General features: G+C 43.7%; 2 protein-coding genes across 5 annotated transcripts in view; one reads left to right on the top strand and one right to left on the bottom strand.

The window, feature by feature from the left end:
* Positions 1-19833, top strand: part of LOC140908830 (gamma-aminobutyric acid receptor subunit rho-1) — a 68980-nt gene extending 49147 nt beyond the window's left edge. For both annotated transcript variants that reach the window (XM_073336713.1, XM_073336712.1), the window contains 5 exons: positions 8290-8372; positions 10435-10575; positions 13104-13256; positions 17693-17889; positions 19546-19833. In XM_073336713.1, the coding sequence (XP_073192814.1) occupies positions 8290-8372; positions 10435-10575; positions 13104-13256; positions 17693-17889; positions 19546-19833 (862 nt within the window). The remainder of the gene's footprint in view (positions 1-8289; positions 8373-10434; positions 10576-13103; positions 13257-17692; positions 17890-19545) is intronic.
* The window catches only part of PM20D2 (peptidase M20 domain containing 2), a 66743-nt gene continuing 44705 nt past the window's right edge, over positions 3101-25138 (bottom strand). The window contains exon 8 of one of the 3 annotated variants that reach the window (XM_073336711.1): positions 3101-3537. In XM_073336711.1, the coding sequence (XP_073192812.1) occupies positions 3358-3537 (180 nt within the window). In that variant the 3' untranslated portion in view covers positions 3101-3357. Of the gene's footprint in view, positions 3538-3576; positions 3885-25138 lie in introns of those variants that run through there. The other 2 variants (XM_073336706.1, XM_073336708.1) reach the window with 2 other exon arrangements.

Genomic DNA, 25138 nt, shown 5'->3' with positions numbered 1-25138 from the left:
GGAGTGAAGAACAACAGATGATGTCACTCCCTGCCTTATATAGCTTTAGCATATGGTGGGAACCCTTAATCCCAAACTCAGTTTATGGAAAAACATGGACATCCCAAGATGGAGTTCAGAGTCATGTGGCCTTGCATACCTTGCTGAGTCATAGCAACCATTACTTCCCGGCTGTCTGAAACGTTCACAGGAAGGTTTAGTTATTCCAGGGACCATTGTCTTTGCTGATGGGCCATCAGCACTGTTTGGCTTCTTCATTGTTGTACCAGACAGGTTAATTGTGGGTGTCACCCAGAGTAAGCACATTTGAAATACAGATCATAGAATCATAGAATCATAGAATATCAGGGTTGGAAGGGACCCCAGAAGGTCATCTAGTCCAACCCCCTGCTCGAAGCAGGACCAATTCCCAGTTAAATCATCCCAGCCAGGGCTTTGTCAAGCCTCACCTTAAAAACCTCTAAGGAAGGAGATTCCACCACCTCCCTAGGTAACGCATTCCAGAGTTTCACCACCCTCTTAGTGAAAAAGTTTTTCCTAATATCCAATCTAAATCTCCCCCACTGCAACTTGAGACCATTACTCCTTGTTCTGTCATCTGCTACCATTGAGAACAGTCTAGAGCCATCCTCTTTGGAACCCCCTTTCAGGTAGTTGAAAGCAGCTATCAAATCCCCCCTCATTCTTCTCTTCTGCAGGCTAAACAATCCCAGCTCCCTCAGCATCTCCTCATAAGTCATGTGTTCCAGACCCCTAATCATTATTGTTGCCCTTCGCTGGACTCTCCCAAATTTATCCACATCTTTCTTGTAGTGTGGGGGGCCCAAAACTGGACACAGTACTCCAGATGAGGCCTCACCAATGTCGAATAGAGGGGAACGATCACGTCCCTCGATCTGCTCGCTATGCCCCTACTTATACATCCCAAAATGCCATTGGCCTTCTTGGCAACAAGGGCACACTGCTGACTCATATCCAGCTTCTCGTCCACTGTCACCCCTAGGTCCTTTTCCGCAGAACTGCTGCCTAGCCATTCGGTCCCTCGTCTGTAGCTGTGCATTGGGTTCTTCCGTCCTAAGTGCAGGACCCTGCACTTATCCTTATTGAACCTCATCAGATTTCTTTTGGCCCAATCCTCCAATTTGTCTAGGTCCTTCTGTATCCTATCCCTCCCCTCCAGCGTATCTACCACTCCTCCCAGTTTAGTATCATCCACAAATTTGCTGAGAGTGCAATCCACGCCATCCTCCAGATCATTTATGAAGATATTGAAAAAAACCGGCCCCAGGACCGACCCTTGGGGTACTCCACTTGATACCGGCTGCCAACTAGACATGGAGCCACATGATACAGATACATAGTCAATATTTCTATCTTTAGATACAAAAATGATACATGCATACAAATAGGATAATCATATTCAGCAAATCATAACTTTTCCAATGACACCTCACATGACCCATCTTGTACAACACACATCATAATTATGCCATAATCATATCATATTAATATCACCGTGAAGAATATGGGGTGCAGTGTCACAAATATAACTCCTGATTTATTTTATTTTATTTTTTGTATGTGGAGATAGAATCAGTGAAATAATCAAGTGAGTGAGCAGCATTCAGCAGTCTCTGACAGAGACAATAATCAGTACGTCTGTCTTTCCTGACTTCAGCTTCAGGATGTTATGGGACAGATATTGCCAAATGACGCATAAAGAACTGGTCAGAGATAAAATTGCTGTAGGATACTCTGATGTAAGAATAATGTGAATAGGTATTATCTATATAGCTATGAAAGTGCAGATTAGATCTCTCAGAAGGACATTACATTAAAAGGAAGCAGAATCTGACAAATACTAGTTCAGTGAGACTGCCATGAAGTAGCATGATAGATGTAATTTAAATCATGCCAGGTTTGACATTCTGGGATGCAGTCCAGACCAGTGAGGGGCTCTGTTACCCCTGCTATGCAACCGTGGTGCCTCAGTGCTTCGCTCGTATAGCTTCCAACTTGGATTTTTCACAATCAACCTGCCAGCATGCAGGTCATATCCTGAGTATCTCTGTGTAGCCACAGCCCTGGTCCAGCAACTCTGGCCTCAGCAGCCTGTCAGCAACACACCAGCCACACTCTGACTTCCACCAGCCTTGGTGATTATTTGCCAGTGGTGCAAGTAGAAATAATTTCTTGCGGGTACGCTGCACTCATGGGAGGGACACAAAGTGGGGGCACGTGACCTCTCCCACGTGACCCCACCATATGAATCCTCCCGACCCCACCCCAGCCTGAGCCCCTACACTCTCCCTGTCCCCTCCCCAGGATCCGCATCCATCCCATGTTACCTGGGGGGGGGGGCTATGTCCTCCTCCCGCTGCACAGGAGACTTCTGCTGTACAGATCCCAGGCAGGAGGACACAGGAGACGCAGCTGTGGGCCAGGCTGGGGGCGGTACAGTTGCACAGGCAGAGCTTCTGGCATGGAGCTGCCAGGCGGCCCCATGTTCTGGTCCTTTCCCACTGTGGTTCCTGGGAGATTAAGGCTCTCCAGAACCACAGCAGCAAAAGGAGAAGAAGAACGTGGCGTTGCCTGGCAGCCCCATGTTCTGCTCCTTTCCCCACTGTGGTTCCCAGCGGGGAACGGAGCAGAACACCGGCAGCTACTCCACCCCCAGCCCCACCACCCCCAGTCCCGTCCTCTGGTGGGGCTGCTCTACAGACAAAGGAGACGCAGCTCTGTATAAGGGCTGGGGGTAGGGTTAGGGACAGGCTCCTCCTCCGTCTTTCCAGTATGCCGTACCAGCTATAAATAACTTACTGGTATGGTGTACCAGACTATACCACTGTACTTGCACCACTGCTATTTGCAGGGTGAACCCAACACACTCCGAGGCCCAGATTTCCCCCCCAAAAAACCATGAGTTTTGCACTGTCCAGCCCTCTCCTGGACATTGCTCCTGTAAGGGGATCAGTACACAACAGCTTGCCACCTTAAATGGAGTTACCCAAACAATTCACCACACTGGTTAAACTTTGCTTAAAGAACAAAACAAGTTTATTTAACCACAAAGAGATGACTTTTACTCACTTACAAGCTATGAGCCATTAAAGTCAGAAATGGTTACAAGACAAAATGCTTCCTAAAGACAAACATGCTTCCTAAACTTAACAAACTAGACTTGGTTCAAGGTGAAGTTCTTACTACATGTTTTCAGTACATTGCTGACCAAACTCTCAGGCTAGGATCTGCTTTCCAAAGTCTATAGACGGTTTCTTTTGTCTTCTTAGGTGAAAAAGAGAGATGAATAGGGAGAGCTAACCTGGGGTTGTTTTGCCCCTCACTTGTGTCATGCAGTCACCCTTTGAAATGCGTTTTCCTGAGAGTGACCCCTAGATAAAGTTCTTTCCAGCTGAGAGCAAGGAGATATGGAATCTGTTGTCCAAAGGAGACTTCATGCTGTTTCTTTTCACCTGTGTATGGTGAAATGCAGATTTTCTTAGTTTTCTTTCTTCCTCCTCTCACTGTCTGAGGATTCTGTTTACAGCTTATATGCAAAATGAGGTAAACACACACCCATTTGTTTAAGACAGACCTGCTTGAACAGTTCAACCTTAACAGGGCTATGTCAGTTTGAACATATGCCTTTAACATCATACAGGGGGATTTCATTACTTTACACATAATGTTTCTACATAGACTTCATCATAATATTATTGACCAGTGAGCTATTGGTTTTCAAATGATACCTCACTAGCTATATTTTGTACAAAGATTATTACAATAGTATGTAGAGTGTGAATAAAGGGGTGCATTCGATCTTGCCAGGTTATCCAGCTAGTCCAACTATGGATGTTAAGCTAACAAAGGAAATACGAAAAGTCCTGAGAAATGCAAAGAGACTAAAAATTACAATGCTTACATTGGCAGCCATTGGTAAATCAATATCTACCCTCAGTAATGCAGTCTGTATTGTGGTGAGTGCTAGAGTTTGGCTGGGATTTTTCAGACATGCCAAAATGTACAAGATGCATGTGTAACTGATTTTTAATATTTTTTCCAATACCTTTGGCAGAAAACATAATTTGAAACCTGATGAAAATTTGAAAGCTCCCCTACTGTCAAAAATGCTTTCTCCACTTGCCAGAGCAGGCAAGAATAGGATGTAAAGAACATGTTGTGTTTCTGTATCACTTAGTAATACCTGTCACAGACACTTGAGAAAAAGTCCCCTGTCAATGAGAGGTTTGGCTGCCTAAGGAGTACAGGATCTGTGTTTAAGCATATTTGAGAAACTCCAATCCCACCACACATAGAAACTCACACAATTTACAAGGTTTAGTTATAACCACCCTACACAAAAATAGTATTACACGTTTTAAATGGCAAACTAAATAGTAAAATGGATTATTATTATTGTTTCCAGTAGCACCCGCAACATGCTGGGCACTTGATAAACACTGAAAAAAAGAGATTAATACTATTAAAATTAAAAGCACTGTAAAATGTTTTGTTTAGCGATTAGTCTGCATTTATACCGCATATTCAAACTCAGGTTCTGAATTCTCTGGATCTAAACATCTTCTCTCTATACTGCATCAAAACAAAATCCCAGATCCACACACTCCTAAATGAGGTGGTTTTAAATCCAGACCTCAGTTCAATCAGAACTTTCCCAGATTTCGTAGTGTTTGGATTCGGTCCATTATTATGGAGGTGCCTGAGCAACTCTATAGGTAAGGTTGCATTGAGATTTGCACTTTGAGCAGGACTAGAAGGGGAGAAGGACAAGATGGCTGAGTTGAGAAGTGGGGGGAGGAAATGTTTTTAAAATTAAACCCAATAAACAACCATGTAAGTGTTAAGCTGACTGCCTAGCACTACCCTGATCACTTTACTTGTATATACATCCTTCACCAAATTTTGACTTTGTAAGAATCTTCACTCTTTGGGGCCAGAACTGTGTCTTCATCTGTGTATGGAAAGCACCTGTCACATTTTAGGCAGCACCACAAGCTGAAATCTGAAACCATAAGAAATCTGAGCACACCACTTGCTTTCAAAGAGTAACAAACACAAATGAGTGACATCAGTGGAAATACAAAAGTGACTAGAGATTAATAACATAAGGGCAAGAGCAGGCTCTGTTAGATCCTCAGTTATCTAATTGTTGACTTTCTTTAAATGTGTTACGGTTCACAGATTGTTCTCACACTATAATCTATAAAATTGTTCCCATTTATTTTCCCACTGCCAGTGTTTATATCAGTTGGGTTCATGATTACTTGATGCTTCTTGTGCAAAAACACAAAACTAGCCTGTTAAGAAATAAAATAATGAGTTGTTCTGAGCAAGGCCAGAGCTTTTGGTTTATAAGGTGGAGCATTTCAATGTATTTTCTTTTCAACCAAACTTAGTAGGACTAGAGGTATTACCTGTGCCCCCTAGTGGATGACATAAATGATAGCTTGTTAGACTGTGATAACGCTGATAACATCTCACAGCACACGGATGTACTTCATCAGTAACTTCATCAGTGGCGTAACTGCAGTGGTGCAAGTGGTGCAGCTCAGGGCCCATGAGATTATTGAGATCCAAGCAGAGGGGCTTCTGGGGAAGAGCAGGGCTGGCTGGGGCAAAAGGGGGCAGCTGGGATGGGGGGGGTCCCTCCAGCAGGGGTGACCCTGGCGTGAGCAATTGGCAAGAATGGCTGGAGAAGGTATGGTGAGATCACAGTGCTGGGGGATGCATGGGGGCACGTGGGGTCCCTGGATGCAGAAGACACAGCCCCCCTAGAGACAGAATGCAAGGAGAAGCATCAACCATTTTGCATGGAGCAGGAGAGCGGGACAGCTGAGGTAGCTAGACCAAAGCTGTGGGGAGGGGCGTTGGAACAGAACTGGGTGGAGCTGGGGGCTGGATTGGTGCTATTGAGGTGGGGGAATGGGTTAAAGCGGAGGTCAGGGGGCCTGGATTAGGACTAGGGGGATGGGGGAGGGGAAGGTTGGAGATGAGCAGAAGGGGACCGAGGGGAGGAGCTGGGGGAAGGTTTGTGAGAACCTGAAATGGGGCAGGGGGTAGACCAGGATGGGGGGGGGGGGACAGAAGGGGAGCTAAAAGAGCCTGGAGGGGAGATTGGATTAAGGCTGGGGAGCTGAGGGCTGGACTGGAGGCTGAAGGAAGGTTTGAAGGAGAGCTGGGAGGGGTGGATCAGAACTGGAAAGTGTTAGAAGAAAAAGCAGGTTGACCCAGAGGCGGATATGAGGACGGGCTTCTTTATTGCAATACTTGTTCCCCTGGACCCTATTGTCCAGTAAGCCCTGAATTAGTTACAGCACATTCTTTTTATTTGTGAGTATGTACACGCCGACATCCGTTACAACACCCCCAAAGCCCTTAGTACGTAATTAAAACACCCATTTTGTTAGTAAACCCACCCTCTTTATTGTGCACAGCATTACACAGGCATTTTACCTTGAAAATATATTTCTTTGCAAAAATTTGTTGCCACAAATCTCCCTGGTCAGCAATTCTTAGGGGGGGAGGGAGGAAGAGGCCATAAGCCAGGGCTTGTTTATGTAGCTGGAAAAGGAAGGGAGGAGGAGATAATACTGCTTTACTCAAAAGGTATCTTTTAGATCCCTACATTTCTTATGCAGCTGCAAAACTTATCAATTCTTACAAGCAACAGGGAAGGGCAAAATATGGCATCTTATTTATTAAACAAAGAACTACAGCCGTCTTATGCCTTTGTCCCCTAATGCCATGTCAGCACATTAGCAGCTCCCCAGGTCTCTACTTAACCCATACATATCCCAACAGAAAGGAGAAAAGTCTGGAGGGTAGCTAGGTGGGAGTTGGGGGATGAGAGGACTGGATTGGGGCTATGGGAGAACTGAGCAGGAGCTGGGGTGGGGGTGCAGTGGGGCTGGACTGGGGCTATGAAGGAAACTGCCATGGAGCTAGGCAGGAGCTAGGGGATGGGGTAGATGTACTGGGGCTGTGGAGGAGCTGGAGGGGGACAGATTGCAGAATTGGAAAAGGGCCCCACATACCTATTCTTGTACCAAGGCCCCGTTACACCACTGCATAATGTGATAGACATGGCTATTTCCCGCAATATCTGTGGGAGATCCTACTAAATTACATTTCAATAGCTTTGGAGTCCATTGTATTAAAAATGCAAAATGTAAATATTATTGTGGGATTGTATGTAACTTCTCCAGCAGGGAGACATGGCCAGTGTAAACCCTGGGGAAGTGTTATGAGCTTCAAAGGACTATTTTAAACAATGTACTAGACAAAAAGGAACTTTTGAGACAAGCACAGTAGAGTGGGTTTCCTAAGAAATACCTTGGGGGAGGTAAATGCAAATTCCGACCTACCAGACCCAGCCCTTTGAAGCTATGCCCAGAGGAGAAAACCGTTGTCTGACTGATTACCTATCACAATCTCTATCAAAGTCCCCAGCTGTAAAAAGGAAAGGCCAACCTATGATTGTGGGTTCTTGTTCTGAGCAAAAGCTGTTATGAACTTATGACCATAGACAAACCCCTGGATGTTGTTTGAAGGACAGAATCCTACCAGAGCCCTTGCTGAAGTTGGGGTGAACTTTGGTAAATTTATTAGCATGTTTGTAGGTTCTAGTATTGTTTTTAATGTTTTCTCTATAATGCTTTCACCTTAAGAATAAATATGCTTGCTTAGAAAGGGCTGCATGTTACCTTATAACTGTGGGCAATTATGGTGTTTTTAGCCACTGAGGAGAAAACAAAGCAGGCCTGGTTAGGCCATGCTGATTTGCTGGGCAATTCACAGTGTAGGAAGGGACCTGTGCAGCCTTGAAATACCCTTGTCAGGAGGGAGAGAGACATGGGTCTCCACCTAAGAGAGGTGATGACTGAGAAGCCGGACCCTAGAGTGAGTGTCTTGCTGTACCATGATTGGGAAATACAGGTGTAGTTGCCCTGAACGGTGACACATAGGATGGCCAATGCACTGATGGTATCTGACTATCAATAAACTATTCTTTACAACTGGAAAGCAGCTGGCAAAGCTGGCATTCTCTGAAAAGAGATACTTGGCATTTCAAGTGGGCAGAAGTTGGGCTAATAGCATTATTTTTTTCCCTTTTAATTCAACCCCTGGTAATATGTGGGCCTATTCGAATATGTAGGGGCTATATTTTATTTCATACAAAACTAACTTGCAGTTTTGTTTGTTTTTCCTTTACCATTTTTCAGTCATGAAAGAGAGGAAAGTTTTTAAACACGTATTTTTCATTTCTAGGGTCACAGTAACTGCAATGTGCAACATGGATTTCAGTCGCTTCCCCCTGGACACACAGACGTGTTCGCTGGAAATTGAAAGTTGTAAGTAAACAGGATACATATGTAGACCGAGATTTTCAAATATGGGAGCCTAAAATTAGGCTCCTAAATTTATGTCAGGCACCTAAGTAAATGGCCTGTTTTTCAGAAGTGCAGAACAACCTGCAACTCTGACCAAAGTCAACAAACTGAAAACAACTGGGAAAGCTTTTCCTCTGCCCTCTTTCAGTTACAATAATCATAGATGTGGTTTGCCTCAGATAATCACACTGCACTGTACTACTCAACAAATAAATGAATGTACCTGATATGTGTCACGAATTTAGCCAGAGTACATAATAAAGATACATCCAAATTCGCATCCTCATGGAGCTCCTTTTTCTAAATCTGACTTAACTTCAAATGTCCTGGCTTTCATACATATATATTTTTAAACAACTATATCCTATTAACATATTTTCCCCCTTGCATTGTTAATAAGCATTTACAACCTTAATGCTGCTTTAACAGTTGTTTTTGGGCTTGGGATGGGGTTTTGTTTTGTTTGTGTTTTTTCTGGGAATAACTAACCCTGGTATACAACCCAAGACTAGACAACTAAATGTAATTGGAACACAAGGAAAGAGGTGATTATTATGCCCCACAGCAGTCACCATAACTCTCTGCAAGATGCAGGGCTAAGGCATCTTGAAATCAAACTATGTTACCACTTTTTTCACCCAAGCAACCAATTCTGGGGCCTTGAGGATGTTCCAGTTGAGAGTAGAAATGGATGGAGGCTGATATTTTATTTGATGCAGTCTTGTTTATTTACAAGATGTATACAAAGTCCTACTTCTCCGTATACAGGAGGAACCAAAACAAGGGAATACCTTCTTTGTTTCCAGCCCCAACCCTAGACTCAAAAGCTCTTTCTAGGCATGCTCAAGGGTCACATCATGTTTGAAGACTCCTGCTTGGCTTTCTTGCTCTGCCTTAGCCCTGGTCTACACTGGCAGGGGGGATCGATCTAAGTTATGCAACTTCAGCTACGTGAATAACGTAGCTGAAGTCGACATACTTAGATCGACTTACCATGGTGTCTTCACCGCAGTGAGTCGACTGCTGCCGTTCCCCCGTCGACTCCGCCTGTGCCTTTCGCAGCGGTGGAGTACAGGAGTCCATGGGAGAGAGCTCGGGGATCGATTCATCGTGTCTAGACTAGATGTGATAAATCGACTGCCACTGGATTGATACCTGCCCGCCGATCCAGTGGGTAGTGTAGACATACCCTCAGTCTCGGTTTCTTGTCTGCCCCCTCAGCTAGACTTTTTCCTCACCCACCTGGTAAGAACAGGAGGGAACCCTCTGCCTCCCTGGTGTTAGTGTGTGGCCAGACTCCATTAGGCCTTAAGTGTTTCTTACAACCATTTTAAATGAAGGGTGCATTCACACAGCAGTTTCAACAAGGTTTTAACTCAACTTATAACAAGGCATAAACCAGCTCATAACAATAACCAGAATGATCCTTTACCATAATTACGGCTCTGTGTTTGTCACAGAGGTCACAGGGCTGCCCAAGCAGCTGGCCTTGGGGACCACCCAAGTAACAGCCAGTGTGACTGGCCCCAGGGACTGCCTGAGTGGCTGGAGCAGTCGCTGCTCCAGCAGCCCCCAGCAGCTGGTGCCACTGCTCCCCCCCCCCCCCAACAACAGCCCCCCCCCCAGCAGCAGCCCCTGGATATGCCCTCCCTCCACCCACAGCAGCGAGCCCCGCTTGGCCTTCCCCAGATACCCCTCCCAGTAACACCCCCCAAAATTCAGTCAGGGGTATTTATAGTATAAGTCATGGACAGGTCACCAGCCATGAATTTTTGTTTATTGCCCGTGACCTCTCCATGACTTTTACTAAAAATACCCATGACTAAATCGTAGCCTGAACCATAATCACATGCACAATCATCCATGACCATCACTGATACTGGACCAAACTGGCAGAAAATCTGCTGTTTCCGCCAAAGTTTTTATACCTACCTTTGAAGACATATTGACCCATTCTGAACTGTAGACTCAATACTATCTGGTATAATTGCATTGCACCAAAGATTTACTCCTACTTTCCTAGATGCCTACACTGAAGATGATCTAATGCTGTACTGGAAGAATGGGAATGATTCCCTAAAAACAGATGAGAGGATATCGCTATCCCAGTTCCTTATACAGGAGTTTCACACCACCACAAAGCTTGCCTTTTACAGCAGTACAGGTAAGTGAATGTTGCTAAAGTTGTGAAATTATAATAGATTTTTGCTTTCTCCCCTCCTTCCCCAATCAGATGAGATCAACTTTACCTCTGCCTTAAGAGATAGACTGGTATGTTTTTTACAGTGCAAAAAACTGGGGCCCATAAAAACTACCCTTGAATTGGCCACAAAGGACTCACTAGCAAATGGTCCAAGGCATTCCCTTTCCCACAAGGGCTGAAGCATAGGCAAAGTTCATGAGGAATTGCAAACTTGGACTTAATTATTTGTTCATCACTATGACAGGGTGTACCAGGCCCACGGTCCTACCACATCCCGCCCCAGGAAAGGGAGCAGAAAAGGTGAGTTCTGCGGGCTGCCTCAAGAGGCTGCAGGGAACAGCCAATTAGAGACCGGCAGTCTCTGCCTCAGTGACCTGAGTGATTCCTTTCTGCATTCCTACACTCTTCATGGCGTGGATCTGCTGAGCTGTGATAGTCTTCACTGTTTCTGGTGTCAGCTCTGGTGCCCCTAGCGATAGGGATTTGCACCATCAGACATGCTCTTCTTATCTATCTTATCCTTGGGGTCCCTGCCTTTCCTCTTGCAGCAAAACCTTTTTACGTGGCCCACCACTCCACAATAAAAGCAATTAAGCCTTGCCCTTCCTCGCTCATTCACCCCAGGGCAAGCCCCTTCCTAAATGCCCATAACATCTCCACGGCTGGGCTTCAGGCCTCCAGCCTGGTAACCCAAGCATCTCTGTATCCACTCCTGCTATCTGGAGTGGGTCTCTTGCCATCAATGTTGTGCTGCAAACTGAGTGTCCTGCTATTTCTGCTGGTTCTCCAACAGCTGCATCAGCAGGGCTTGGGTCCGCTGCTTCTGCGGCATGGCTGCTTCTGGCTACCTGCTGCTGCTGCCTGCCACTACCAGGCAGATCACCTCTTCCATTGTAGTACCTCTTGTTTTCAGGGGTTGGGCCAAAAGGATCCCACTCTCGTACCACTTGTGATGGGGCCACTCACCTCACATGAGCTCATACTATCGTGTGTGTGCGTGCCTGCACTCCCCTTCTAGCTGCACCTGGCAGTTAACTTCTCTGGCAGGTTTCCAGTGACTCAGCCATCCATCCAAGTCACACACAGTCCATGTGTGAAACAAACACACAAAACAGACCCCTTCCAGGTGATCCAACAGGGCCTACCTCTGTGCCCTCAGTACAGTCTTTGTAGCCCTATCCCTGGGCTTGAGCCTCAATCCGTTCAACAAAGCCCTCCGCTGGTGTCAGCTTGCAGCCCCGTCCCTGGGTTCAATCCTCAACCAGTCCAACAAGGCCTATTGCAGTACCTCCTGGGTTAGACTTCAAACTTTCTCTCACGCCTTCTGGGCTCTCTCTCAAATTGTCCCTGCTCTGGTATGGAGCAGTGCCCCCAGGGCTTCCTCCCTGGAGATTCTTCATAAGCCACTTCCCTAGTGGCTGGTGGAGGGGGACCTGGGCCCACCCAGTACTCCAGGTCCTGACCCAGGGACTCTGTAAGTAGCAGCTGCCTGCTGCATCCCTTTACTAATTGCTGCGTTTTCCTGGGCCACTTCCCCACAGCCCCAGTATCTTCACCCTTATCTCAGGGCTGAAGTTTTTCTTGAGTCCATGCAACCAGCCAGGAGCACCTTCCTTGCTCCCTGGTCCCTGCCAGAAACTACTGTGTCCAGGTACTGCAATTCCTGCACCTAGCCAGGAGCACCATCCTTGGAGGTGCTCAGCAGATGACAGACAGCACTGATCTGTTCAGCCCTCCAGCCCCTGTAGCCAGCCAGCTACTGAACTGCTCTGTCCAGAAGCTCCTTTTTATATGAGACTTGTGGTCTCTGACTGGCTTCTCCCTGCAGCCTCTCTAGGCAGCCTTGAGGATAAACCTCTTCTGCTCCCTTTCCTGGGGCAAGGTGTGGTAGGACTGCAGGCCTGGTACACCCTGCCACAATCACACTTCTCCCTTTGTGCCGTGCTGTGTAATGGTACATTTGTGGTGCTATATAAAGAATAATAATCCCTGTATGGAAGCATGTTGCATGACAACTGGACCTCACAGAAGTTGACTGAAGTGTGGGAAGATTTGCAGATGCAAAGCTAATTGGAAATTTTAAATTTATATCCACATAGTTATCTGGTGCATTTATTAGAATTATATATACAATGAGGGTCCCGATCCTATAAGCCCTCTCTGCATGGAACTCCCATTATTCCAATCATTATTGACTGCAACAGGAGTTCCTTGCACAGGGGGCTTTCAAGAGCAGGTGTGATATTTGCTCTAAAGATCCAGTCCTGTGAGGTGATGAAACTTCAAGAATATGGATGGTTTGATTAAGAGCCACTTTGCTCTTCAGTGGAGATGAACCTGTATTGGTCACGTCTAATATTTTTCTTATAAGAAAGTATAGCACTGTTCCACTGTGGATGTTGAAATGATCTCAAAATGTCCTATATTGTATTTGTGGATGGTTTTCCTTTGGTGTTAGTTATCCTTTTTTCCTTCTCTCTGTGGTACAGGGTGGTACAATCGCCTGTACATTAACTTCACTTTACGCCGCCACATCTTCTTCTTCTTGCTTCAAACCTATTTCCCTGCCACTCTGATGGTCATGCTGTCCTGGGTGTCTTTCTGGATTGATCGCAGAGCTGTACCTGCCAGGGTCCCTTTAGGTAAAAATAATCTTGTAATCGGCACAGCTGAGTGACCATACACTAGCAAAGACCTACTTATTGAGACAATCTCATCAGCATCAACCCCCAGCCTGTGATATAGACCATACCACATTGTCACATAGCTTAGAATTCAGCCACTGAATTAATCTACTACACTTGCTCACACTTACACATGTAGGTTAGGATAGGCTGACCCTATTCATCTCTTCTTTATTACCCTAGCAACATTTTAACTGTATTAGTCAGTATCACAAATGACAGTTGCATACCAAAATATAGTGAAGAACAAACACAGTGTTCATTTTCTCTTTCTGTTATTATATAATTATAATTAGGGCTGTCAAGCGTTTAAAAAAATTAAAGATTAATCGCACTGTTAATAATAGAATATAATTTATTTAAATATTTTTGGATGTTTTCTACATTTTCAAATATCTTGATTTCAATTACAACACAGAATACAAAGTTTAAAATGTTCACTTTATATTTAATTTTTTATTATAAATATTTGCACAAAAGAAATAGTATTTTCCAATTCAGTATTTCACTTAATACAAGAACTGTAGTGTAATCTCTTTATCATGAAAGTTGAACATACAAATGTAGAATTATGTACAAAAAAATGCTGCATTAAAAAAAAATCTAAAACTTTAGAAGCCCTACAGGTCCAATCAGTCCTACTTCTTGTTCAGCCAATCACTCAGATAAACAAGTTTGTTTACATTTGCAGAAGATAAATGCACCTAGACGTTAGTAAAATGTTTGATATGGTCTCTCACAGAATTCTTGCCAGCAAGTTAAAGAAGTATGGATTGGATGAATGGACTATAAGGTGAATAGAAAGCTAGCTAGATCGTCAGGTTCAACAGGTAGTGATCAATGGCTCGATGTCTAGTTGGTAGCTCGTATCAAGTGGAGTGCCCCAGGGGTGTGTCCTGGGGCCAGTTTTGGTCAACATCTTAATTAATGATCTGGACAATGGGATGGATTGCACCCTCAGCAACTTCGCGGATGACACTAAGATGGGGGGAGAGGTAGATACACTGGAGTGCAGGGATAGGGTCCAGAGAAACCTAGACAAATTGGTTTGATTGGGCCAAAAGAAATCTGATGAGGTTCAACAAGGACAAGTGCAGAGTCCTGCACTTCGGATGGAAGAATCCCATGCACTGCTACAGGCTGGGGACCAAATGGCTAAGTGGCAGTTCTGCAGAAAAGGACCTGGGGGTTACAGTGGACGAGAAACTGGATATGAGTCAACAGTGTGCCCTTGTTGCCAAGAAGGCTAACGGCATATTGGGCTGCATTAGTAGGAGCATTGCCAGCAGATCGAGGGAAGTGATTATTCCCCTCTATTTGGCACTGGTAAGGCCACATCTGAAGTTTTGTGTCCAGTTTTGGTCCCCCCACTATAGAAGGGATGTGGACAAATTGGAGAGAGTCCAGCTGAGGGCAATTAAAATGATTAGGGGGCTGGGGAACATGACTTATGAGGAGAGGCTGAGGGAACTGGGGTTATTTAGTCTGCAGAAGAGAAGAATGAGGGGGGATTTGACAGCAGCCTTCAATTACCTGAAGGGGGATTCCAAAGATGATGGAGCTAGGCTCTTCTCAGTGGTGGCAGATGACAGAACAAGGAGTAATGGTCTCAAGTTGCAGTGGGGGAGGTCTAGGTTGGATATTAGGAAAAAATACTTCACTAGGAGGGTGGTGAAGCACTGGAACAAGTTACCTAGAGAGGTGGTGGAATTTTCATCCTTAGAGGTTTTTAAGTTGAGGCTTGACAAAGCCCTGGCTGGGATGATTAAGTTGGGGTTGGTCCTGCTTTAAGCAGGGGGTTGGACTAGATGACCTCCTCAGGTCTCTTCCAACCCTAACCTTCTATGATTCTATGAAGATAATGCTGCCTATTCTTGTTTACAATGTGACCTGAAAATAAAAACAGGTGTTTGCGTGGCACTGTTGTAGTCGGCGTCGCAAGATATTTACATGCCAGATGCACTAAAGATTCATATGTCCCTTGATGCTTCAACCGCCATTTCAGAGGACATGCGTCCATGCTGATGACGGGTTCTGCTCGATAATGATCCAAAGCAGTGCAGACAATCCATGTTCATTTTCATCATCTGAGTCAAATGCCACCAGCAGAAGGTTGATTTTCTTTTTTGGTATTTCGGGTTCTGTAGTTTCTGCATCGGAATGTTGCTCTTTTAAGACTTCTGAAAGCATGCTCCACACTTCATCCCTCTCAAATTTTGGAAGGCACTTCAGATTCTTAAACCTTGGGTCGAGTGCTGTAGCTATCTTTAGAAATTTCACATTGGTATTTTCTTTGCATTTCTTTATAATTTTTACAGTGCAAATATTTGTAATAAAAATAATATAAAGTGAACACTGTACACTTTGTATTCTGTGTTGTAATTGAAATCAATATATTTGAAAATGTAGAAAAATATCCAAAAATATTTAATAAATTTCAATTGGTGTTCTATTGTTTAACAAAAACAACGAGATGTCCGGTGGAACCTTAAAGACTAACAGATTTATTTGGGCATAAGCTTTTGTGAGTAAAAAACCCCACTTCTTCAGATGCTTATGCCCAAATAAATCTGTTAGTCTTTAAGATGCCACCGGAATCCTCATTGTTTTTGTGTCCACAGACTAACACGGCTACCCCTCTGATATTATGTAACAGTGCGATTAATTGCAATTAATTTTTTTAATTGTGATTAATTTTTTTTAGTTTCCTACGATTAATCAACAGTCCAAATTATAATACATAGCAAGTACAGAACATTTTCCATCCATAGGTCTCAAAACACTTTACAAATTGTAGCAGAACAAGAGGTGAAAACCAGCATCAGCAACTCTGTTCAATCTTACATTTTTCTTTGCAATAAAATTAATTATTGTTGGAATTAAAATATTAGGTGATATTTTCAAAGACGTCTATGGGATTTAGCTCTCAGTTCTGCGATGAGCTACTTGCAAGCAGACCCCTAGGCTTACTCTGTAAGATTGGGATCTTAGACACATGGACTTTGAGTCCAATCCCACTCCCACTGATTTCAACTTGAACCAGGATCAGGGCCTTATTTATCGCAAATTAATGTGCTTAATGGAGAGAATATGTATAGACATAGAACACATATGAATGGAACATATGTATTCATGTTTTTATTACAAAATGGTTGACATTTATACTAAGGCAGTGATATCAAATGCTTAGAAACCTAGTTGAGACTTACAGCAATAGAAAATAAAAACATAGTGCTTATGTGGAGCTTTTCATTTTCAAAGCGGTTTACTAACATTAAGTAATTAATCCTGCTAACAGCCCTGCATGTGAGGGAGGTATATAAGATTATCCCTATTTTACAAATGGGAAACAATAGCAGGAAGCAACTTAATTACAGCCAGATTCTCATGCCCTGGCATGTTGAGTAGTACCTTCATCCATGAGACATCCTGCTAGAATCAGTGGGCTTTCTCACAGAATAATGTATTGCTCAACCTGAATTAAGCTCTCAGACTCTGGCCCTTAACCTCTCTGCCTCCGAGGGAGCTCACCTCTGGCACATTCTTGGGAAGTTGGGTACTACGACATTTCGTCTTCTGCTACCCCCATTCTTGAGGGATTTAATTTTCTCTTGACACTGAAGTCCTTTTTGGTAGATCCCTTCCTCAGCTAGCTTCTTGGAGATGACATCACAGAACTGTAGATTTTGTGTCCTGCCCCTAGAATCATGGCTTTTGCTGTCCTCACACCAGAGATCCACCAAAACCCCGGTGTCAGTCTCTGGTCAGCTGGCAGGATGGTGGGAATATGATCTCCCAGGCACCAGGTCTTCTGTTCACATGTGGTAGAAGCACAATAGAAATGCTGCAGGTATGCAAGCTATGTGCAATGTGAGGTTCAAATGTATAAGAGCTGATAGGTGACTTCCAGTGCAGAAGCAGGGAGTAGGCAGATGGCACAAAAACCCAGGGTAGGGAGAATTGTGGAAAGGCACTGGAAAATTAACAGTGCCCAAGTTGCTTAGCCTGCATCCGCACTGCAGAGTGCTCATGTTAGAAGCTTGAGTGTTGACAGCAGTCAAGTGTTAGCCTTTATTCCCTGACATGCTAGCTGCCTCGCATGTAAAGCGCACCAACATCTGAATGAGAGGTTTTTGTGTGGATGGACGTTTGGGTTAGGGACAGCATTCAAGTAAGAACACAAGGTTAACTTTGTACTGAAAACAAGCCCTTAGTATGAGAATCAGGGTTAGAAATGAGGGATTTCTGGATCCCACTAAGCCACCCCTGAAACTGAAAGATACATTTTAAGGAAAAATTAGAACTTCAGAAATAAGTCCTCATGTTTGCTGTAAAGAACACAGTTTGAATTGTCTTCACTGTTTATGTCTGAATGGATGATGGTGTGTTCCCAGGAATAACTACGGTACTGACCATGTCTACAATCATTACTGGTGTAAACGCCTCCATGCCTCGAGTTTCCTACATCAAAGCTGTGGACATTTACCTCTGGGTCAGTTTTGTGTTCGTCTTTCTCTCAGTGTTGGAATACGCAGCAGTGAACTACCTGACAACAGTACAAGAGCGGAAGGAGAGGAAACTGCGAGACAAAGTGAGTTTATTATGTCCAGTGATGTTGTACGTAATTGAAATAGGTGTTTGAATGGGCTGATCGTGCTTCAAAAGTCTGTATCCACAATGTGAAAAATCTAAACTTCCTTGGAAGAATAGAGTGTGTGGAAAAAGTATCAGTGCAGTGTTCCTCGTTAGATAGTTTAAAAGTTAGCTAATGTCATCTGGAACCCTATCTCACTTAAGTTTCTTCAGCATGTAAAGTCAACTGGACAAAATCCCTATTCATATTGTAATGTGACTTTTTGGTATCTTTTCTTTTTAATTCTCTCTCTTTGTAGTTAAGAGACTAACTTGCAAATAACACCAGATAGAAATAGTATTGTGAATGGAGTGGGTGTTCAGACAACAAGGAAGGTTCAAACACATCTAAGCACAGGTTAGGGCTCTGTTTACAGTGTGCAATTAAAAATGGGCATCCTCTCAGGAATATTTGTAGTTGTAAAGAAGTGGAGTTCCCACCCTTCTCCAGAAACAGTCGAGACTGCGGTGATTCAAAATGATCCCTTTGCCTTTGCTGTTATGTTAAACAACAACAAAATCCTCCACCTACGCTTTCCTCTTGAGCTTGGCTTTTCCTAAGGTTTTTTCCCTGCAAGTTCCTTCTCTCCTTCCCCTTAGTTCCCTCTGCTTCAAGGAGAGGCTCCAGCCCTCTTTATATCCTGGAGTGGAGCTAACAGGACCTATCAGCTTTGCTTTCTCATGATAGGAATCTCTGCATCCTTACACAGGGTTGTAACTAGAGCTGGTTGAAAATATTCCACTGAAACATTTTTCTGTTGGAAAATGCCGATTCATCAAAATCAAAAATTCTGTGGCAACATGTTGATCTCAACAAAATTTTGCTTAGAAAAAAACTAACCAAAGTATTTCTATAAGCCTTCAATCTTATCAGAACAAAGTGTCTCAATTTTTTGTTTTGCAACAACTTGTCATGTAGAAACTTATATTATTATAAAGTATAACATTTTAAGAAGGAATAGGTAAAATGACACAAAAAGTTTATTTTGTGGGAAATTCAGAATGAAAGCAAATTTCAAAATAGCAGAATTTCCTGAGAAACAGAAATTGCGGTTCGTGGACAGCCCTAGTTGTAACACCTGATATTTGGCTGATTCAGCAGAAGACGCCATCTTCCTATGTAGGGTCCTAGAACTTACTAGGCTCTTCCGGCATGGACAGTCCTTCAGAATTTTTATAATAACCTGACAAATAAAATCCCAGCCTTTGTTGTCATATAAGAATATGAAAGATGGTAAATACTACAAATTATACAACTTGAAGCCCAGTGATCAGGGGCTACAAAGGTAAAATGGGCTCCATCCAGTTGGATCCAGGGACAGCCCTGCAGAGAGCTGGCCCCCAGCAGTACTGCTTTAGCTTTCCCTCACCCCTGATAGCATGATTCCCTCGTTCACACTCATTGCAGCATCTGCACCAAGGGAAGAAAAGGTCCCCAGGAAGGGCATGCTACAGAGGGAGCTGTTGCCCAACTCCATTGCTACTGCTCTCTCTTCCTCTGTCCCCCAGGAGCCTGGTTTCCACCAGGATTTGCTTCCTCTGCCTGTGTAAGGAGAGGAGGATCATCAGGGTCCAAATTCCTATCTCATATAACTACACTTGACCTTATTCACAGCTTCCTTGTACTTGCGGACTACCTCAGCCCCGGCCCTTGATGATGGACGGCAGCTACAGCGATGGGGATGTGAATGAACTGGGACACTATGTGTCTGAGAATGGAGATAAACAAGACAGAATGATGATGCAGCTGACACTTGGTTCAGAAAGGAGTTCAAGCAGGAGGAAAAGCCAGAGATACGTCAGCATGCGCATCGACACCCATGCCATTGACAAGTATTCCAGAATAATATTCCCAGGCTCATACATTTTATTTAATTTGATATACTGGTCCATTTTTTCCTAAATATCAGTTATTTCTCTCGTCAGTTTCAACATGTTGCACCGTGTTCCTGTTTAAAATTAACATCTATCATGCTAATAAACAGAAAATGGAGGAAACATTTAATTTTAATGCTACTTGACTGGTCAGAATTTTGATACATTGATTATATAAAATCCATCTGTTGTAAAACATCTCTATACACACTTCAGCTTTGAACTAAAAACTAGGATCCACTGCAAAATTTTTTATACTAATTTTAAGCTGTACTATGTTCCTTCTTGTGCCTCACGGGCCACTCTAATTTGTTTTAATAGATGGCAAGAATAGTCATCAACTGCTCATATAGGGTACATCACTCATTTTATGCCTCAGAAACCTTTCCTAGACTAATGGCCTGATCCTGCAAATACTTAAGCATGTGCATAAGTTTCCTGACTTACACAGTTCCATTGAGTTCAAGGAAGGTTACGCATGTACTTACGTTTTCAGGAGAGGTATTACAAGCACTGTTTAAAGCTTTCTTCCCCTGGTTAATGCATGCTGTGGTTAGCACTGTATTGGAGTAACTGAAAGAGCCAAGTACTAATGTCTTGTACAGCACCCGTGCCCCCTCTTGTTCTTCCTGAAAGGAAATGCTTTCAAGCTGCTTTGAATTAACCCACTCTAAGTACACCAATCAGTATATATTTACTAAGCCAGGGGTGGGCAAACTTTTTGCCCACCCCAAAGGCCACATCTGGGTATGGAAATTGTATGGCAGGTCATGAATGCTCACGAAATTGATGGTTGGAGTGCAGGAGGGGGTGAGGGCTCCAGCTGGGGGTGCGGTCTCTGGGGTGGGGCCAGAAATGAAGAGTTCAGGGTGCGGGAGGGAGCTCCAGACTGAGGCAGGGGGTTGGGATGTAGGGAGGTGGGAGGTGAGGGCTCCGGCTGGGAGTGTGGGCTCTGGGGTGGGGCTGGAGATGAGGGGTTGAGAGTGCAAAAGGGTGATCCGGGCTGGGACTGAGGGGCTCAGCTGGTGGGAGGGGGATCAGGACTGGGGCAGGGGGTTGGGGCACGGGAGGGGGTCAGGGGTGCAGGCTCCGGGCAGCGCTTACCTCAAGCAGCTCCCAGAAGCAGTGGCATGTCCCCCCTCCAGCTCCTATGCAGCATCACGGTCAGGCGGCTCAGTGCACTGCCCTGTCCACAGGCGGCACCCTGTCCGCAGACGCTGCCCCGCAGGTCTTATTGGCCGCGGTTCCTCCCCAAAGGGAGCTGAGGGGGCAGTGTGCCAAGCCCCCTGGCTGCTCATACGTGTAGGAGCTGGAGGGGGGCATGCTGCTGCTTCTGGGAGCTGCACAGAGTGGGGCAAGGCCCTGACCCTGCTCCCCGGCAGGAGCTTGAGGGCTGGATTAAAACGTCTGGAGGGCCGGATGCGGCCCCCGGGCCATAGTTTGCCTACCCCTGTACTAAGCAATTCACCCAAATCTTCCTAACTGAAATGAGATTTTTTTTCAACACGAACAGAATACTCGGAAAAAAAAAAAGTACAGGAGACTTTCAGTGGACCTGGGTAGATCTACAGGGCAATAAGAGACCCCAGGCGTTGCCTCCTCTGGCCTGGGTCAGCTGACTCAGGCTCACAGGGCTCAGGCTGCGGGGCTACGAAATTGCTGTGTAGACGTTCAGGCTTGGGCTGGAGCCTGGGCACTGAGACCCCACAAGGGGAGGGTTTCAGAGCCCAGGGTTCCAGCCTGAGCCCAAACAGTGATGCTGCAACTTTACAATCCCGCAGCCGGAGACGAAGTCAGCTGACCCAGGCCCTGAGACTTGGTGCCACAGGTTTTTTATCGCAGTATAGACATACCCTGAGAGTTTTGCCATTGAATTCACCAGAGAAGGGAACAAGCCCTTCTGCCTATTAAAGAGAAATTGTGACAGACCATCCTTTTACAGAGAAACAGACCGACAAAGAGAATGATGAAAGAACAGTTTCCCTCAGAGATTCTCATTGCAATACCTTGCCATTCCTGGTAAGCAGCATGCACTCTAAACACCAAGCAAAATGTTACACCTGGGCCAAACTCAGGCACTGGGTAAATTCGCCTTAGCAATGGTTTCAGTGGGAATAGTCTGTTATTTGTGCAACCAGAAAAGGATAAGTCTCAAAAGGAAAAACAACAAAGCCATCATAAGGGTTTTATATCTGGGCCACTGTCTAAGTTACTAAGACTAATGCTCTGAAACTTACCTGGAAAGGAGTTTCCATCATGAAGGGCCAAACCCAGTGAGATTCTGAGCACCTCTAGCTAGCTAGGTTTTCATACTACCTATTGCCATAGTATTCAAATTCCTCCTGTGATGCATGCTGAAAGAGCTCACCACCTCACAGGATAGGATTGGAGAAGCACTCAATAAGGGGACTTGAGGGCACTCAGCATCTAGTTAGATCACCCCCTAATTTATTTCAGTATGGTATTCACATGACAGAGTTTCTGCAACACCGATCATGTGGATTTGTCACGAACAAATCATGCCAAATCAACCTAATTTCCATCTTTCACTGGGTTATTGGCCTAATGGAAAAAGGGAAGCAGTGGATGCAATGTATCCTGATTTTAATAAGGCTTTTGAAACAGTCCCACGTGATATTCCCATAAGCAAAATAGGGATATAGATGAAACTACTATGCAATGAGTGCAGAACTGGTTGAAAGACTATACTCAAGAGTAGTTGTCAATTGTTCATTGTCAAGCTAGGAGGACATATCTAGTGAGGTCCCTGAGGGGGTCTGTCCTGGGTCTGGTACTATTCAATATTTTCATTAATTACATCGATAATGGACTAGACACTAAGCTGGGAGGGGTTGCAAGCCATTTGGACGACAGGATTAGAATTCAAACAGACCTTGGAAGATTGATCTGAAATCAACAAGATAAAATAAAATAAAGACAAGTGCACAATACTACACCTAACTTTGAAAAAAAGAAATGTACAAATACAAAATGGGGGAAGGCTGGCTAGGCAATAGTACTGTTGAAAAGGATCTGGGAGTTATAGTGAATCACAAACTGAATATAAGCCAACAATGTGATTCAGTTGCAAAAAAGGATATCATCATTTTGGAGAATATGTGAAACATGAGAGTTAATTGTCCCACTCTACTTGGCATTGGTGAGGCTTCAGCTGGAGTCTTCTGTCCAATTCTGGACACCACCCTTTATGAAAGATGTGGACAAATTGGAGAAAGCCCAGAGGAGAGCAACAAAAATGAGAAAAGGTTTAGAAAACCTGACTTGTGAGGAAATGTTAAAAGAACTGGGCATATTTAGTCTTGAGAAAATAAGATTGAAGAGGAAACTTACAACAGTCTTCAAATATGTTAAGGAGTGTTATAAAGAGTAGTGAAGCACTGAAATGGGTTACCGAGGGAGGTGATGGAATCTCCTTCCTGTGAGGTTTTTAAGGCCCGGCTTGTCAAAGCCCTGGCTGGGATGACTTATTTGGGGATTGGTCCTGCTTTGAGCAGGGGGTTGGACTAGATGACCTCCTGACGTCCCTTCCAACCCTGATATTCTATGATTCTATGAAAGAGGACAATGATCAACTGCTCTCCATGTCCACTGAAAATAGCACAAGTAGTGAAGGGTTTAGATATTAGGGAAAAATTTTCTAACTGTAAGAATTGTTAAGTACTCCAGTACTTCCAAGGAGGTGGTGGAGTCCCTGTCTTTAGAAGTTGTAAGAACAAGTTGCCAAATATCTGTCAGGGTCGGTCTAGATATACTTGTTCCTGCCAGGGAGAGAGGCGGAAGGGCGGGCTGGACAAGATGACCTCTCAAGCCTACATTTATGTGCGTCTATGACCAGCATTTTCAGGCAGAAAACGTCACGCCTGCTAAATAGCTTAGGTAAATAACAATATTTGACCCAACCTTTCTTCCCTTCCCCCAATCACACCTGGGGCCCTTACAAAAATGATAATTCAAGGTTTCTTACAGTTAATTGGTTATATGTTATCTTTAAAAATGTAGGTAGATAAGCAAATGTGGATGGGTAATAGGACTTGAAATTTAAAGCAACCACAATTGTAAAAGAAAAGGTTTGTGTGTGTGTGCAGGGAAAATGTTGTTTCATACATTCCTGTCTTTTGGACTTGTAGCCACTATCAGGATTGTATTGTAGTTGTACTATCACTATATGACCACTGGATCTTTTCCTCAATGAACTCTGTTTTGGCCTGGTTGGTTTTGACCTTCTATGCACTATATTAGTTATAGACACAGAAAATGTTTGAACAATGTTACTTGTTTATTTTTTATATGTAAATTAAATAACTATTGTAAAATGTTCACAAGTTTTGCTGTTTCAGGAAATTGTGAACTGAAAAAATATAAATGGAGCACTACTCCATTGATAAATGGAGCCACAGCATCCAAGTATAAGGAAAAGAAATTGTATAATGTTAAAGTCACTAACAGATACATATCTGGTATGTCAGCAGTGATTTTTGTTTAAATTCTACATCAGATTGTATACATACATATATTATTTTGCTATCTTATTAACTCTTAAGAGCTTTCCCGGATAATAAAGAAATTACTTTCTTACAAGGACATAGTTTGAACTGAACAAAGGGAAAAATGTTACGTTTGAGAGAGCAATTGAAAAGCTAAGGACCAGAATACTGTAGTATCTTACTCCACAAAGAGTCCCATAGATTTCAACGGTATTACTTGCACAGTAAGGTACTCGGCCCTTCAGTGTTATCAGGAACAATTGTTTCCATTGTTACAACTAGAATACTTAGGTTGACACTTTGTAAGCAGGATTGCAAAACCTTAACACAGCAAATATTTTAATTCTTTAGCGTAATTAAACACATAAGCAGTAACTGGTTTGTTTGTTGAACCATTACTTAAATGTTTTAATGGCTCACCAAATAGTAATATACAATTCTTTGACCTCTGACCACATAGTAATGAGGGAGGCTTTCAAGGATACAAATGAGTTAGGTACCCAACTAACACTGATTTTCATAGGACACCTAACTGCCTTTTGTGCCTTTGAAAATCTCTCCCATCATGGATCTTTCCAATTAAATTGTCCAAATCACAAATCTGAATTTATATTGCTACTTTATTTATATGGTTATATTTTCAGCTCTAGTGCCTTTTTGGTTTGTATTGTATAAAAATATATTTCTTCCATGAGAACAGCGCTTGATTTTAAGACTCATAATCAAAAAAAGAAAAAAAGTTGTTTTTTGGTTTTCAACCTTCCAATGTACATTTTTGCATAAGATCATTCATTTTCATAAAGGCTAATAGTTGTTTGTTTTTTAATT

The sequence above is a fragment of the Lepidochelys kempii genome, chromosome 3, assembly GCF_965140265.1.
Source record: "Lepidochelys kempii isolate rLepKem1 chromosome 3, rLepKem1.hap2, whole genome shotgun sequence".
Taxonomy (NCBI): domain Eukaryota; kingdom Metazoa; phylum Chordata; order Testudines; family Cheloniidae; genus Lepidochelys; species Lepidochelys kempii.
This window is presented reverse-complemented; position numbering and strand designations above follow the sequence as displayed.